This window comes from Coturnix japonica, chromosome 18 (assembly GCF_054131305.1).
Source record: "Coturnix japonica strain WE chromosome 18, WE-NBRP24, whole genome shotgun sequence".
Taxonomy (NCBI): domain Eukaryota; kingdom Metazoa; phylum Chordata; class Aves; order Galliformes; family Phasianidae; genus Coturnix; species Coturnix japonica.
Window position 1 is genome coordinate 9,415,466 of NC_140680.1, and position 16,189 is coordinate 9,431,654.

The following is a 16,189-nucleotide window of genomic DNA, read 5'->3' on the forward strand; positions in this document are numbered from 1 at the left end:
CTGTTCCACATAAACTCATGCTGTGATCTCACACATGGAAAATAGCACAACCATATATGATGCTAAGATGTGCCAGAATTTCTCTGCATCTTCATTGCTCGCTGTCATTCTTGGATTGTAGTAGTCTAGGCAGAATACGATGGGCCACAATCAAGTTGTTACTTGCTCTATGAAAGTAGCTGGGAAAGCAGTACTTGGAGATAAGTGAATAATGGAATGAATGACTGAGGTGGGCATTGCACAAAGGGACGAGCTTTAATATTGTCTTGTGGTAGGTATTGAAAAGCTTTGTTTCTACTGCAAAAATAAATTACTCTTTAATTGGACGCTGCAGTTACGTGATGAACTTGAATGTCTGGGAAGCAATGTCAGGTATTTAATCACAGCCAGTATGGAATTTTAACATGTAAAAGGAATTTCTTTAAAAAGCATATGAAAAAGACTTGGTTTTCATTGAGCAAATTATAAACTTAAATTGCACAAGAAGGTAGCACTAAGAAGTCGTGCTTAATTTCAGGCTTAAGTGAATTGTGATGCTCTCAATGGATCTCATCTTTTTTTGTTGTTGATGTTTTCTGTTTTACAGATGATCAGTAGAATTGAATATGTGCACACAAAGAACTTTATACACAGAGACATTAAACCAGATAACTTCCTAATGGGTATTGGGCGTCACTGTAATAAGGTTAGTCTAATGCTGTATTTAAAAGATTGAAATAGAATGGCTATGTTACTTAATTCGAGCTGCACAGCCTTTTTACTCATTGCTGAAGCTGATGTTCTAGATGCTAAACCACAAATCTTTAATGTGAGAACTTGACTTTGTCAGTTTCCTCTGCTAAATGCAGCAGCATATACCTGTGGGTCTCTGACCCACACTGTGAGATGGACTTGATTGCAAGGTGACTTCAAGTCTTGCAACAAGATCATAAACTAACTGTAGAGAATATTTTGCTGTTTTTATCGATAATGGGGTTTCATTGTTGAGATGACTGCTGTAATAGCAATTTTTTCTTAATAATGAAGTCAAATCTTTGACTTTTGGGATGACTTCCTGGGATGGAAAGTGTTTGTGCCAACGTGGGAGCTCCTGACCTACCAGTCATCAGGGCAGTAAGACTTGCAGTGACAGACTGGTAAAGAGGACTCTTCAGCCATCAGAACTGTGGATATGACTCTAGTAGTCAACGTGTAGATCAATCGTCTCTATAAATAAATGAATTTCTGCTAATATGTGAATGAAAAACTTGAATTGTAGACTACCTGAATGTATTGTACAACAAAAAAACTGCTCTTCGTTTAGTTTGTGAAGAAAAGAGGGGTGGGGATGGGAGGTGGGCTGAAATTGTTGCACTGTTTGGATGGTTGAAGAGACTCAGAAGTGCATGTTTGCAGATGCGGGGGGGAAAAAAGTTTTCTTCTACACGAGGCTTTATTTTCTTTTTAGTCTTAAGTGAAATATGCTTAATCCGGCAATTTGTATGTTAAGCTCGGGCAGACAGGCAGCATTGGCAATGCATTAAGCATGCTATTTAATAGAAATTAACTTCAGGACAAATGTACACGATCAAGCTGTTTATTGGAAGCAAGATTCCCACTTATTTTCTATATATGCCGTTAGAGAATGTCTAATCTCCTTAGGCACCACTAGTGTTTAAAATGTTTACCTTTGTTTGCCTGTATGAATGCCAACTTCAGAGCCATGAACACTAGAAGGGGGAAATGTATTAACACCAGGTAACAGCTCTTGTCTGAAGAGGTGCAACGCACTGAATGTTTAGATGCAACCGTTGTTGGAAAAGCTTGTAAGCCTAATTGAAAGGCAGTCTTTATGTAATCCTTTTGCTATTAAACTTTGCTCATTCCCAAGTTTCATACTTTCACTCTGTAGAGCTCTGTTTTCCTCTGCTGTGTCAAGCAGTTAGGCTCCTTAATTTTCTCACAAAATAAAAATAGCTTTTTTTTTTTTTTCCTAGTTTTAGTTTCTGATTTCCAGTTGTTCTTTTTGGGCCATTTATCTGTACTTTTGCAGTTACGCTAGGTTAGCATTGCTGTGCTTTGTTTCATCTTCATTGGATTAATGGCCTAGAAGATACTGCTGTGCTTACTTTAGTGGAAGAACACATTAGATTTCTATCAGCTGGGAAAAAAATTGCCAGTAAACCATTATTTTTCTTCTTTTCCCGTTAGTACAGTACTTAGAGAGCCGTGCAGCTTATGGTGGTAAATACTTCCTGTGAGCTGTGAGTATGGGCCTTGTTAGCGATGCAGGGTGTTAGGAATCAGAGAGGTACTGGAGAGAAACTCGAATTGACAGGTTGACATGAGCAAAACGAGTTGGTTAAGTTTAGCACTTAGGTGTTGTATCTAGGGACCAATTGCCAGCACACAGCATTCGCTCCTTTTTGTAGTAAAGGACAGTTCAGGGTTTTTTAAAGCTGACTGTACATACCTAAATTAAGATGAGCCACCAATACAAGAATAGCATGGTAATCTTGTTCCAGTAGCTTCCTGTCAGTTATATTAAAAACAAATACATTCAAATTCGAATTTGGTGATTGGGAGAAATTTTGCTCCCACCTTAAAAGGTGAATTTTCAGCTCTGCTAGAAATAAGCCCTGCATGCTTATGAAAGTAAACTTTAAGGTGACTAAATGCCTTCTACCTCTTCCTTACTGAAGATTTACTTTTTCTAAATGTCTTTTGGGGGAAGGGCAGTTTGTGGAACCAAAGGATGTAATTTTGTAAGCAAAACTTCAATTTCCTTTTTTAATAGAGCCAAATGTCACCATTGTTATCCCTGGCCAAGGCAGTGCCATTTTGGAGCGGCTCGCAGTTGAAATTTACCCTGCCATATCTTTTAAATTTTCTCCATACAAAAACATAAATTCAAATCAAAAAACAAACCAACAGAGCTATTGGAAAGCTACAGTGCTTGGTGGAAGAAGGATGGCATTTGGCTACCCTGTTCTTTCTCAAACGCCTCGGTGTTGCCTGTCTGCGCCGGCCATTGTTGCAATGTAAGCAATACTGTTTGATGCACTGCCACCCTCTATTGTTTGTTCAGTGTTTAGAATCTCCAGTGGGGAAGAGGAAAAGAAGCATGACTGTTAGTACTTCTCAGGACCCATCTTTCTCAGGATTAAACCAGGTCTGAACTGTCTCCTATTCCAACCTCAACCCCAAATTCATGTGCTTTATTTTTTTTGTTTTGTTTTCGTTTTGTTTTCTTTATTTTTTTTAATCTGGAGAATGTAGATCTCGCAAAAGCACCTCTTATGTTGGCATTATTCAGACATACTTGGCAAACATGTAACATTACTAAGATGTTTCCCTGTGGCGCTTGTTTAAATCGTGGAATTATTTCTAAACTTGGTTTTATAAAGGGCTAAATGTATGTGCTTGGTTTCAGATGCAGAAGCAGATTTCATTTCTGTCCTTTAGAACTGAAAGGCGAGGTCTTGGATGTGTGAAAGAACAGCATGCCACCCCAGTGAAATAGCAGGGCTTCTGTGTAGGTGTCTGCTTGCCTTCCCATAGGGTTCCTGTAGCATCTTCACCCACGTGAACAAGTTCTGCTGTTCAACCAGACTTTTTCCCATACCATTTTTCTTCAAAATCTTTCCAAACTGTGTGATAAGGACTCTCATATTTTCATCTATTGTGCTTATAAAATTAAATTACTCTGATGCCTTGAAGAAGCGTCTAGTGCTAAATGTAGTACTCTTGACTCTTAAGGAGAAGATGAATTGGAAGCACATCAAGACATATGCCTCTTCCTAGCAGAACAGCTGGAAATTGCTGAGTGTTTCATAGCTGAGGAGTTTGGCCGAATAACTCAGCCCATAGTTTTCCACAATAAGTCTTCAAGAATTAAATCCCAGCCAGCTCGCTGCTGTATGCAGGCATAGACTTCAGTTGTCTGCTTCTGAAACTCACTTATCAGTTGAAGCAGAGACTTTGATCTACTTTTGTCATTGCTCTTGGCAGAAATCTTGCCCTACTTTTCTAGTTCCCTACTGATCATGCTGTAAGCTGAGCTAAGGTGGCATGAGGTTATCTATGGGAAAACTTCTTTGCTGGCTGGCATTGGTGTATTCTATATTCATCCAAATAAGGCTATATCTAACAAGTGTCCCTTGTTTTGAGATTGACTTAACTCCTTTGCCTTCAGCCCATCTAGAATGGGGAATACAGTGTGAGCCTGAGCCAGGGAATAGAAAAATCTTCCCCAGAGAGGCCAGTGTTGCCAAACAATATCTAATAGCTCCACTAATGTGTAAAGCAGAACTGCATTACAAAACTGATTCTACTTTATACATACATGTCTTTAAAGAGGGCTACCCATAATGCTTATGAGAATGTGTAATCACCTTGTTCAGGTCTAATATTCAGAGCTTGTAGCAGCTGTTCAAGGGACAACATCACTTAGTTTACTTCTCTGGCCCTTCAGGGAAGTAATCTTAAGTCTGCTGAACAAAGAATGCAACACCAGCTCTTGGCATGTTAGAGGTGTGCTTTCGATATTGCCTATATTGATTCACAAACTGTGACTTTGTCCCTTTGTGGCAGTAATTAATGGCTAGAACCCCGGGATTCCAGAAAGAAAGTAAAAGCTTTGAATCACTTTGCGTGTAATTAAACTTGTACTGAAAAGATTCTGTGGGTGTAGTGTTCAGTTTCCTTCCTTCTCTAGGCAAAGTGTTTTACTTCAGCTAATTGGCAAAGGCCTTGCAAAGTAGCTGCTACAAACTGTGCATCAGAGACTGTTGCAAAATCAGGCCTTTCATCAGAAAATGCAAGATAGCCTCTGAGATCAAGCTTTGCCTTTCACTGTAGTAATCACATACAAGCTTTATGCTGTTTGCTTGGGAGCATCCGTATTGCTCATTTCCTTGTAGCTTGCAAACATCTTCATGCTTACTTAGCAAATAACTACCACTACAGCTGTCTGGTGGTAGCTGCACTGGGTGCAACAAAAAAAAGACCCTCACTTTTCCCAAGCTGTTGTCTGACCTATGGAGTTCATTTATAAAGTTTGTTTGAACTTCTCTTGCTCAGAGCATTCTGGGCCTTCAGGGCGAGTTTCCATAGAACTGTTTGTAAAAAGCAGATGAAGAGGAACATTGTATGTAAGTCATGGTACAACTTCAGCTTTAACATCAGCCATTTAAAGAGGCTTTTAGCTTTTTCTTTTTCTAGACTGCTACAGTTAGAAAGATCTTCAGCCGGTATTTTAAAAGGTGCCATTCAGAAACTCTTCTTGTTGCCTTGCAATCTTCCATGTTGAATGTTTAAGTCATTCCACTGCCATTTTACGACAGTGACCTGTTTCATTCTTGAATGCAGATACAGCTGCACAGGAATTCCTGTTCTTGTTTGCATTGAAAGTGGTATCTTCTGTTGTTCATCTTTAAGGTGATGCCAAACAGGATTTTACCGAGAACTTCTCAATCTGTATCTCTCCATCATTTTCCTTCCCACTTACCTCTTCAGCATTCACTCATTTATAAGGGTTGTAGTCCCTGATCCCCTATCATTAATCCTGCATTGAAATCTGCTCAGCCAGATGATGAGTAGCTTGAAGACCAACTGCTAGAGTTTAAAACGTTCCTGATGTATTTCTGCCTCAGCTTTTTATTTGCCTGCTCCTGAAATCTTGTCGCACAGAGGTGCTGTCTGTATTAACACGTGGTTAGGCTGGCTGTTAGCACACTAATTAGAACGCACTCACTTGTTGCTAAATACCAAGTCATTGAGCAAGCTCGATTATTAGAAATCTAAATTGGATTCCATGCACTAGGCTCTAGCTTCCTGGCTGTATTAATTTCATCAGCAAGAGTTTCATGCTGCTGCTGCTTCGTGTCTTCTAGTAGTCTTGCAAAGGGCGTGTTGTTGAAAGCAAGATGTCTGTTTACTGCTGAAGGTTTTGGCCAAGTGTTCTGCAAAATGGCCAGTGTTCTTTACAGCACATGGAAAAGAATACAGGATGTGCATCATTTGCATTAAGCTGCTGAGCTGCCATTAACTCTCTGTACGTTTAAAATGCTTTAGTGAGACTGGGTTTTCCTGACATACACTGATGCACAGTTAGTTCTTCTACATTGTGCACTGCAGTTGTTGAGTTAATGTGACACCAACTATAATAGTAACAAAGTAAACGTAGAACTAAACTAGAGCTGCTGAATAGCACAGTCTAATCTATTCCACTGAATTGAAAAAAGGCTTAAACTAATTCACTGTTAAGTTTTTGAACTCGTAGTTAAAGCTAGTTGTGACTGCACTGTTACTTTGCTTCCTCGTAACTGTAGGCTGTTATGTTGTGTGGATGTCCTCAAGTGTAGCTAGTGCCTAGTGAAACTGGTTGGGGATTCTTTGTGTATGAGTATAACGTGTTTTCATTTTTCTTTTCTAAGTTATTCCTTATTGACTTTGGTTTGGCCAAAAAGTACCGGGACAACAGGACAAGGCAACACATACCGTACAGAGAAGACAAAAATCTCACTGGCACGGCTCGATATGCCAGTATCAACGCACATCTTGGCATTGAGCAGAGGTGAGTTCAAAGAGATTGCAGTAAGGTGATGTTATTTGTAAGCTTCTGACATTTCTAAACTAATTTTGCATGGATAAGTGTGTATATCCCTTTGCAAGGGTTTTTTTTTTTTTCATCTTTACTCCTTGTACACTTGTGTGCCTAAGTGTTATGTGACAGTGCAATACCGTGGCTTTACTCTGTGATGCTGAGGATTCTTACTCAGAAGTTTCATTTATGTTGGTGCCTATGATCTTGAATTTAATCAAGATGTTACCTTAAAAATTCCATATTTCATCTCTGCTTTCATTAGTGCTCATTAAGAGTATTTGATTGTCAGATCCCTGTTTAAGCTTACATGACGTGTGGGTCAGGTAGTGTAAATGACAGGCGTTATTTCTGAATTAAATAGATTTTGCAGAACTTTGGCTATTCTCATAAGGGAAGTCATGCTGGCCTTCACAGTGAAGGGAGAGAACTGCAAAACCTTCCTGCTGTTGCATTTGTTTGGAGGTCTTGTACCATTCTCTGCTGGTATTGGAAATTCTACTATAATTAGAAATGCAGTTTGGTCCATGCCAGTTTATTAAATTGCCTCTATCAATCTAACAGTGAAGCAAACAGATAACACATTACTGTAATCAGGAGGAACCAGGTCTGAAGCATATGGCAGAGTGCTCCAACTGTTAGTGCTATAGTTACAGAACATGTTTTCCTATATGTAGCAACAACTGTTCCTAAGGAGCTGTTTGCAGTGTTCTGTTTCTTGTTACAGTAATGGAGAGTATCATCCTGTTTTCCAAATCCTGAAAATAATTTTTATCATAGTACATCCAAATGTAATATTGCCACTGAAGATTTCATAAATGTTTCCCACTTAAAAAATCATGAAATTAAACATTAAGGAATGAACTAGGTGAGAGAAAGAAGCCATTAATCTCCCAGCTGGTCATGAATCTGCCACTGCTTCCTCAGAAAATGTAGTCCTATGTCATGACCTCATACCAGTTTGCTGGGTTCTGCTGATGATTAAAATACACAAATCTAATAGAACTGGAGTTTCACAGGCAGGGTTGTGGTCTTAGTATCAGTTCTCATCCCTCTGACCTTGGCTGTGGTTTCATGTTACAGCTGAGATGACTTGACTGCTCCTTCCTGTTGAGAGGAGGGAATCAGTCTTTCAGCCTTCAACCCTGACCACAGCTAGTGCCCTTTGTAGTGCAGTGGATTAGGGAGACAAGCTGATTCTCTTCTGCAGTAACTCCCTTTAGTAATTCCCCAAGGGGTCAAAGAGATACAAGCACAGGTATAGCTGCTCTGGGTATAACTGATGGTTATATTGGCTTGGCCCTAAAACGAAGCTTCACCACCTATTGCTTCTTTCCTCTGGTACCATGACTTGGAGGTAGAGCTGTCTGGGTTCTTGTGAATTTTTCTCACTTCAAGGAAGCTCTTCTACCCTCATCCATATGTATAATCTTGTTAGCACTCCCACTCTCTAAGCCTTTTACTCCCTTGTGACGATAGGAGGTGTGTAGTCTTTCCTGCTATCATATAAATGCTTTTCTTGCAGCAGCTATACTTGTCAGTTTCTGCTTAGAAGGGAACTAGGAGAAAAATAAGGGTTTTGTTAGGGGTTTTTTTGGTGTTGTTCCTTCTCTTCAGGTAGATGTCAGCTGCACAGTGGTAGTCACAGGAAAAATCTGCTACAGCTGGGAAGAGGCAGCTTTGCCAAGAGGAAAAAATCATGGAATGCTTTTTCCACTTCACTGAACTGTACTAAGCTTAGTGATCATGAAAGCTGTGTAGCAAAGTATGATGGTGTTCGTGTGGCTGAAGCACGGATCTGGAGCATATGCAGTACAGAGAACATTTGAGGCCTTTTACATGAAATTGTGTGCTGGTTCTCAGTGAAGTCTAAGGATGGTTAACTTGAGTTCTTTGGCTGTACTGAAGTAGGGAGAATGCAAGGAAGCACCTCTCTGATGTCTGCACCTTTCTGAATGTCACTTGTTCTGCTGTTAAGGAGATGATCATGTTGGTTTGTTTAAACAAAAATGAGAAAAAGGAGTTATGCCCTTTGTAAATACATGGCTCTTTGGGCAGGGGTGTTTGTTATTGGACACAGACCGGTGCGCTGGTAGCTCCTTCATTTTAGTTTTTAGTTTTGCAACGATTTCACTGCTTGGAATAAAGTTAAAATGCTGAAATGTGTAATTCAGGGTATTCTTTCCCTTTCAACAGTCGCCGAGATGACATGGAGTCTCTAGGCTACGTATTGATGTACTTCAACAGAACCAGTCTGCCTTGGCAAGGATTAAAGGTAGGTAACGTTGCTTTCCCTCTCAAGCCTTGTGCACTTTTCTGTTGCCTCTTTGGGACCCATGGTTTTGCCTCCTGTTCTGGTCAGGTTGCTGTATATAATGTTCAGTTCCGGTTCAGCAAAGTAGCTTTTCTTAAGGCATGGTATTTATAGAATATAGAAGGAAAAGGTTCTGCCTACTTCTTGTGCAGCAGGCAACGTGTGTATTGTTTGACTCTCCTAACAATTATGCTAAACAATAGCTTATGTCAGCTTTATAAATCATTATTGTCCTGTCCAAGGCTGAGGCCCTGTTTGGGAAGTAGAAAATATCATTTTTAGTGGCTTTCTTAATTGCTGTGGAGAACATGGTTAAGTTTTGATATCTTCAGTCTAGTTTATGGCACAACAAAATTATTGTCAGCTGAAACCTACTTGTTTCAGATATTATTATGTGTGGTAGTGGCCAGGTGCAAGCATGGCACATATTTCTTGTTTCTGTTACATGCACTTCAATGACTTGTATCCATGCTTTAATCATTTTTTTCCTCAATACGAGAGTTGTGTAACTCAAGTAGTGTTGCAGCTGCAGATGTTAGCTTTCTAAAGGCAAGTATCTTGTGAAACACAGGAATTCTTCAGCTGCACTAATGACTGCGTACTGAAGCAGGCAGAATTTGAATGGGGTACTGAGTGAGAATTAATGTAACTTTACCAAATAGATGTGCTGGTCTGGCCTGTTCAGCGCACAAAAGCAGTAGCTAGAAGTACACGAGCTATGCCATGTGAGGGAAGCATTAGACTGCAACAAATGGTATTAAACTGTGTCCAAATCTTAATACCAGATTGACCTTCATTCTCTTTGCAGTAAGTGTGTGGGACTTGGAGATTTCACATAAAATACTTAGGGCTGACCAAAGGGTTTTTTGTCTTTTTTTTTTGCTACTGTCCTTGTTAATCCAGTATTGCACAATATCTCTTATATTGTGACCCACATGTTCCACAGGCTGCAACAAAGAAGCAAAAGTATGAGAAGATTAGTGAAAAGAAAATGTCCACTCCTGTTGAGGTTTTGTGTAAGGTAAGAGTTTCCAAATGATGTCATACCATGAGATGGGAGTTCTTTTATTCCTTGTTTTTAAAAGTAGAGCCAATGTATGAATCTCATATAGCATTTGCTACTGAAATAATACTTCTCTGGCAGTCAATAAATGCCTTGTTTGGCCACCCAACAAGAACATCAGTTTGTAGAACAGGGCAGGCATTCTCTGCTGTTTCTTGGGATAACTCCTGCCACCACGATTCCAGTTGTTGGAAACCATCAGCTGTACAAGCTTTCCCTCTCTCTGGAAAGGCTTATCCATTTCTTAAACTTTCACAGCTAATATTCAGCACTAACCCTCTTGGATAAATAAAACCAAGGTAGATGTGTATATAGGCTGCCTTTACCTGCTCGGTTGTCCTCTCTGTCTCAAGTGCAGCCCATAGTAGAATTGGTTGTCAGTGATCTTTAGAGCTGTGTCACAGAACAGTGGTTTTCCAGTACTTTTATTTGTGTCTTAAGAGTTCTCTTGGGCTGTACCAACCACATGCTGGCTGACAAAGGTCCTTGAGAACCCATGGTTTTTGCACATCAGAATGGCACCTTGCAAACTACTGAACTGTTGCACACCATCTTTTCTTTCTTGTAGTCTAGCATTATGTATTTAGTTACCTACTCATACCTACTTTAACACATTCTAAATTTAGAAATACATAACACTGAGCTCAGAAACTTTGTAAGAGGCTGAGGCCTTCATAATTCAAGTCTTCATGCTTACTGGTGGTAAATTACATTTAGTATGTTCAATCAGGTTATCAAGAAACTAGTGTGATCTTTTAAGAGCAATTACTAGGATTACATATTTCAGAGTTCTAGTCAATAATCTTCAGCCAGTTTGCTCTTTCTGTTATAGATGGTTTTTGCCTTTTGTAGAATTGTATGAAGCCATTTGTTTCAAGTCATGGCTTGATTAACACTATTGATTTACAGGGATTCCCTGCAGAATTTGCCATGTATCTGAACTACTGTCGTGGCCTGCGTTTTGAAGAGGCACCAGATTACATGTATCTGAGGCAATTATTCCGTATTCTTTTCAGGTCAGTCTCAAAGTGGAGTAGAGGAATTTAGTCAGTAATTATACTGGAACTTTCACCTCAGAAAGCTGCGGTGTCTGCTGGAGGGAGTATTGGGACTTTATTCCTTCAGAGTTGGAAAAGTGATTGCAGTTACTTTTTAAAAGACCCTGAAAAAATACTGTACAATGTTTATGTTATGAAGGAAAAGATTCTTCTTCTTTAGAGTTGTGTGTTCTTGCCACCCACTACTGCTAGAGAGTTGAGCCCGTGCTTCAATATCTGTTGCAAATGGATTGAGAAGCTGGCCCCTTCATATGACTGTTCCACAGTCAGTGATGGGAATAGCAGCAGGATCCAGGAGATACAGGATCTCAGAAGAGAGGAATAGTGCTGTTCCATTGAGTTTGCTAGAGAATCGAGAGCTTGAACCCAAGCTTGTAGAGTGAGTAGTGTCTGCAAAAGGAGGAGCTGGTACTGATGTTTTAAGAGTCTCCAAGCTTCTAGAACTGAAAGAAATTGTATTTGCTAAATGTGGGTTTTATTATACTGCAGTTCCTTATGGAACTACATACACATTAAAAGTCTGAGAATCACAGTTCAGACAAAGCAATAATCTGGGCTGCTGCTTGAGCAAATGGAGACTCTTGCATAAACAACGAAGAAAATGCTGCTTGATGATATTTGGGCTTACTTCAAGAATCCGTTTAAGTTAGCAATACTTAGCATTTGTATATCATTCATAATCTCCAAAGCAGCTTACAAAAAGAATTAATCTCTAGTTCTGGGTTTTCAGCAAAGACACCTACGTTACCAGGAAGGTGGTTACGATGTTGTAGTAACGCATTTCACTCTTTTCTAGGACCTTGAACCACCAATATGACTACACATTCGACTGGACAATGTTAAAGCAGAAAGCAGCACAGCAGGCAGCCTCTTCCAGTGGGCAGGGGCAGCAGGCCCAAACCCCCACAGGCAAGCAAACTGACAAATCCAAGAGTAACATGAAAGGTTAGTAGCCAAGAACCAAGTGACGTTACAGGACAAAAAAATTACACTAATTTGGACAATGTTGGCAATTTAAGTGTTAGATCAAGGAGGTGGTTAAAAATATATATTTGGCTGCTAATTGAAAAAGCAAAAACAAAAAGACGTCCTTGGAGAATTTGACTACTAACTTTATACCAAAATGTCCTTGTTCTTCATATCATTTCTTCTGGGGATGTTGGGTCATTTTAACCACTGCATCTTTTGCTCCCGCATTAACCACTTTCCAAAAACAAGGAACTGACTTGGTGTTGGGAATGGGACATTTTTATTTATTTTTATTTATGTATATATATATACATATATTTATATATGTATAAATATATAATACAATCCAAAATCCTAGACCTAACACTTCTTAAAGGATAATTCTCATCAACTAGACAAGGATCTAGAGACTTTGGGTTCTACTCTACAGCTGTTGTAGAGCGGTGGGTTTAGTGCTGTTCTGAATGCCTCAAACATCACAAACAGAAAATTGTGAACCATCTGGCTTCCTCCGGTGGGTTTACACGGAGACATTTGATCCACAGTTAAAGGAAAGGACCAGTGAGCTCAAAATGTCTTGCCTAAATTGAGGAGCAACCCTGAACTGCTGTGGACTGCCACGTCACAATTTTCTAAAGTACATGGATGGTTTGGGTGGGTTTTCAGGTTTCTTGACTATTTTTAATGTTTCTAGGTTATGGTTTCAAGGGGAAATGTTGCGTAATGTTCAAGATATGGTTATGTAAAAGCTAAAAAATTAAGTTCTGAAGAGGCACTTAGAATTTTTTAGACATATTACCGGCTTTATTTTTAACACCTTTTAACACCTCTGCCAGTGTTAGTCTAGTAAGCCACTAGAATGAAACACTGCTACAGCTATTACAGCTGGTTTTAGCATGAAACTGATTCTTCGGAAAGAGGTTTGGATAAAATTGAAGTCATGGGGTTGATAACATAGAGAGACCAGGTTCAAGTTATGTACTGAGATGTTGCTGCTGCTTGCTGCCCTCCAGTACGTTCTTGTCTGGATTAATTTTTATTGTGTATTTTTATGTACGTAGTTATTAGTCTAACATGGTAGACTTAGTTGTCAAATAAAAGCAGAAGTGTTCACAGAGGACTTCTCATAACATTGTTTTTTATGTATTATGGCAGCATTCAAACTTTACCAGGTAGCCTGAGTCAAAATAACTATCCAGAAGTGCAACTTTTCACCTTTCTGAGTTGAGGTAAAATACCTGCTAATCTTTGCAAGACTCAGTCTTGAATTTTCTTGAAGAAAAAAGAGGATTGGTAGGATATAATGTCAGACTCCCTGGTTTGTTGGAGCAGACAGGTGTTACAACATTGAAAGCTATGAACCAATTCCCTTGGTTGAAACTGGTGTGTAGCTGACTCAGTGATAACGCACCAGGCATAAATTATTTCCTGAAACAGGAAGCTGTGGTTGGAGTTCAGAACCCAGTGCAGGAGCCAGTCCTATTCAACGCATGGAAAGGTTGGTTACTACAGCAGGAAGAAGTAATCTGAGTAAAAACACACATTCTTCCCGACAACTGTTCTTTACAGTGAAGGTTTTGCAGGTTGTGATGATCTGTGAACTGATGCTGTCTTGATTTTTCAAGTTTTGTATGCATTTGAAATGCTGTTATTCTAACATTTAATGTGCTCATTGCCTGGCTCAGGAGTTATCTGGTCAACTGCTACACTGTAAGTAGAGACTGTAATCATTATCTGCTTCCACTTCCTAATAATAAGTTATTGGCAGAATGCAAAGCTGCAGTTAAGTGATGAGCATGAATAACAAGCAGTCATATGACTGAACCTTGAGACCATTTCTGTTCCTTGATGGACCTTTCCCTATTGTGAGTTATCCGTGGGTCCTGAGCCCTGTGGAAGAAATGTTTTCCTGGTAGAATTTTGTTGGCTCTTGGCATAGCAGCCTCTTAGTTGAGCAATTCCTCCCTCTTCCATTATGAAGAGAAGATCCATGATCCTTAGGTCAATCAAGCTGTGATGTTGATAAAGCACTAAAGTCATGCATGTGAACATCTGAAGACATTCCAGCTTCTTAAAACGGATAGCTTAATCTCAAAGTAAATCAGAGTAAAAATATTAGCTTACAAAAATCATACATGCTGTTTTCTGGAGGGGAATATTGCCTGTTAATAATGGAGCCAGCTAAACTCAAGCAGGAAGTTGCAGGACTCTCATATGTTGCTGTCGCAAAGTTTAATGAAATAATACACGGTTATTTTTCTCTGATGTTCAGTTAAATTCTCCCATAGTTGCTGTAGTAAAGGCTGTCCTGAACTATCTTAAGGGCATTTACCATATCAAATTATACCCACTTGGTAAACACATCCAGTTTAACAGGAGTCCTGGAAATAGCAATTTACAGGTGCATTCATTGATGAAAATATTACAGAATGATATGCAAGTACTATTGGAGGTGTGCATCTGGGGAGTGAAAAGTCACATTTCAAATGACTTTCATCACTTCTGCTGACAGCGTGTTCATTTGTAGATATCCTTGGCTGTCTTTAACTGTGTTTCAAGTTAAACCATTTCACAGGTTATTTGTGCTGAATGTTCTGCTTGCTCCCAGTGTAGTCCCTTCAGTGGCCTTTAGTATTTTTTTTTCCTCCTGTCCCTGTCTTCTGGAACTCTGTGCAGTGTCTTTTGTAACAGCAGGATGAGCTGGTTTTGATCTTGGGAGAGGTGAACTGCACAGTGCTTCCCTGCTGATTCTGGGAACTTCAGCTCAATCTCTTGACAGTGCAGTAGTTCAGGTGCGATTTGTAACGCTGCTTACAGCCAGCTTCCATCAGACATAAAACTGATTGAAATAGTCATTATCCAGAATCAACTGTCATTCCATTTGAGAAATGGTTTTTAATTCACTTCAGTGTAGAGTTGCATAGCCTGTCAAGCAGTCCCATTAGCATTCACTGGATACCTTTGGTCATGGCAGTGTTTCTCAGAACAGACTATTCATTTTATGAGGTTTAGTCAATTGACAACTAAACAATTCTTGCTGCTTGTTTCTGCAAGTACCAAATAGTTCTGTAGCTACAGGAATATTAAAACAATTTGAGCCCCCCTTGTATACTGTTGCGATCATGAAAGCTTGGGGTAACACCCTGAATAGGTGAGATCTGAGCTGGCCCTATAGATGATGAACTTATCTACATAGGACTTGCAAGGACCATTATGGGTTGAATCCAGTTCCCTACTGATACTTGCAGAGTTGGGCATTATGCTGCCATGTACCCTAAACTCGAGGTTTTCCAGCTGGAAACAACTTGCCTTGAGTGACTGTGTCACTGTTGCCTTCCAGGTTTTGGATAAAGTAGTTCAGGAAAGTGGAGAGAGGAGCCATGACCAGCAGGATGAACAGTGAGTGCTCATAACAGCACTGTGTGCACTGCTGTGCTGCTCAGTCAGACTGGATTTTGAAATGGTTTATTTCTAAGTGTGCCGACCACGAAGAACAGCTATTCAACAAATAATCTGCTACACGGGGATACAAACTTCTGGTTTCTTATTTTTGATTCAAAGAAAAGCGATCCCTGCTGCTTGAAGGAACTGGTGCTGAGTGCTTGTAATTGAGAGTGAGAGATTTATTCTGAGAAGGCAAGCAGTGTACTTGCTCTGCTTCTGATAGTGTCGTTACTTTGGCCCATACAAATCTGGCTTCTTGAGGTAGCTGAAATGGATCTGTGTTGAACATAAGCATGATCTGAGTGACTGATACCTATGTATGTAGAGCTTAGATGCTTGTGTGACTATGGAGAAGCCCAGCCAAAGATAGCTGTGTGGCATTATCTGCATGGATTTCTCTGTGTATCAGTTGTCAGATTGGAATCTGGAGCATTATAATCTGCCCTACAAAAGTGACTTAATTTTCCAGACTTTTGTACAGCAAAGGCTATTACTCCAAAACAAACAGCAACGTATCCTTTGTTAGTGTATCCTTTGTCCTCAGGCTCAAGATCCCATTTCTGTTTGAAACGTCCAGGCTCCTGAGCAGTGAGTCAGTCTGTTTGTTTCCATACGGTGAACACACTCCTTCATTCTTAAGTTAGTTTTGGCTGCTTAGATGGAGAAAGTGGTTCAAGTGATGAGTCTGTGTTCACAGATGAACACGTTACATGGAAAAACAGTGTCAATATCAGTTGTGTGTATCAAGTAAGGGCTGT

At 39.8% G+C, this 16,189-nt stretch overlaps 1 protein-coding gene across 7 annotated transcripts in view; it reads left to right on the forward strand.

The window, feature by feature from the left end:
- Positions 1–16,189, forward strand: part of CSNK1A1 (casein kinase 1 alpha 1) — a 30,928-nt gene that overhangs the window by 10,747 nt on the left and 3,992 nt on the right. The window contains exons 4-11 of one of the 7 annotated variants that reach the window (XM_085518870.1): positions 587–685; positions 3,068–3,151; positions 6,417–6,556; positions 8,780–8,858; positions 9,844–9,918; positions 10,870–10,976; positions 11,815–11,963; positions 12,418–12,555. In XM_085518870.1, the coding sequence (XP_085374996.1) occupies positions 587–685; positions 3,068–3,151; positions 6,417–6,556; positions 8,780–8,858; positions 9,844–9,918; positions 10,870–10,976; positions 11,815–11,963; positions 12,418–12,440 (756 nt within the window). In that variant the 3' untranslated portion in view covers positions 12,441–12,555. Of the gene's footprint in view, positions 1–586; positions 686–3,067; positions 3,152–6,416; positions 6,557–8,779; positions 8,859–9,843; positions 9,919–10,869; positions 10,977–11,814; positions 11,969–12,417; positions 12,556–16,189 lie in introns of those variants that run through there. The other 6 variants (XM_015876159.3, XM_015876161.3, XM_085518871.1 and 3 more) reach the window with 6 other exon arrangements.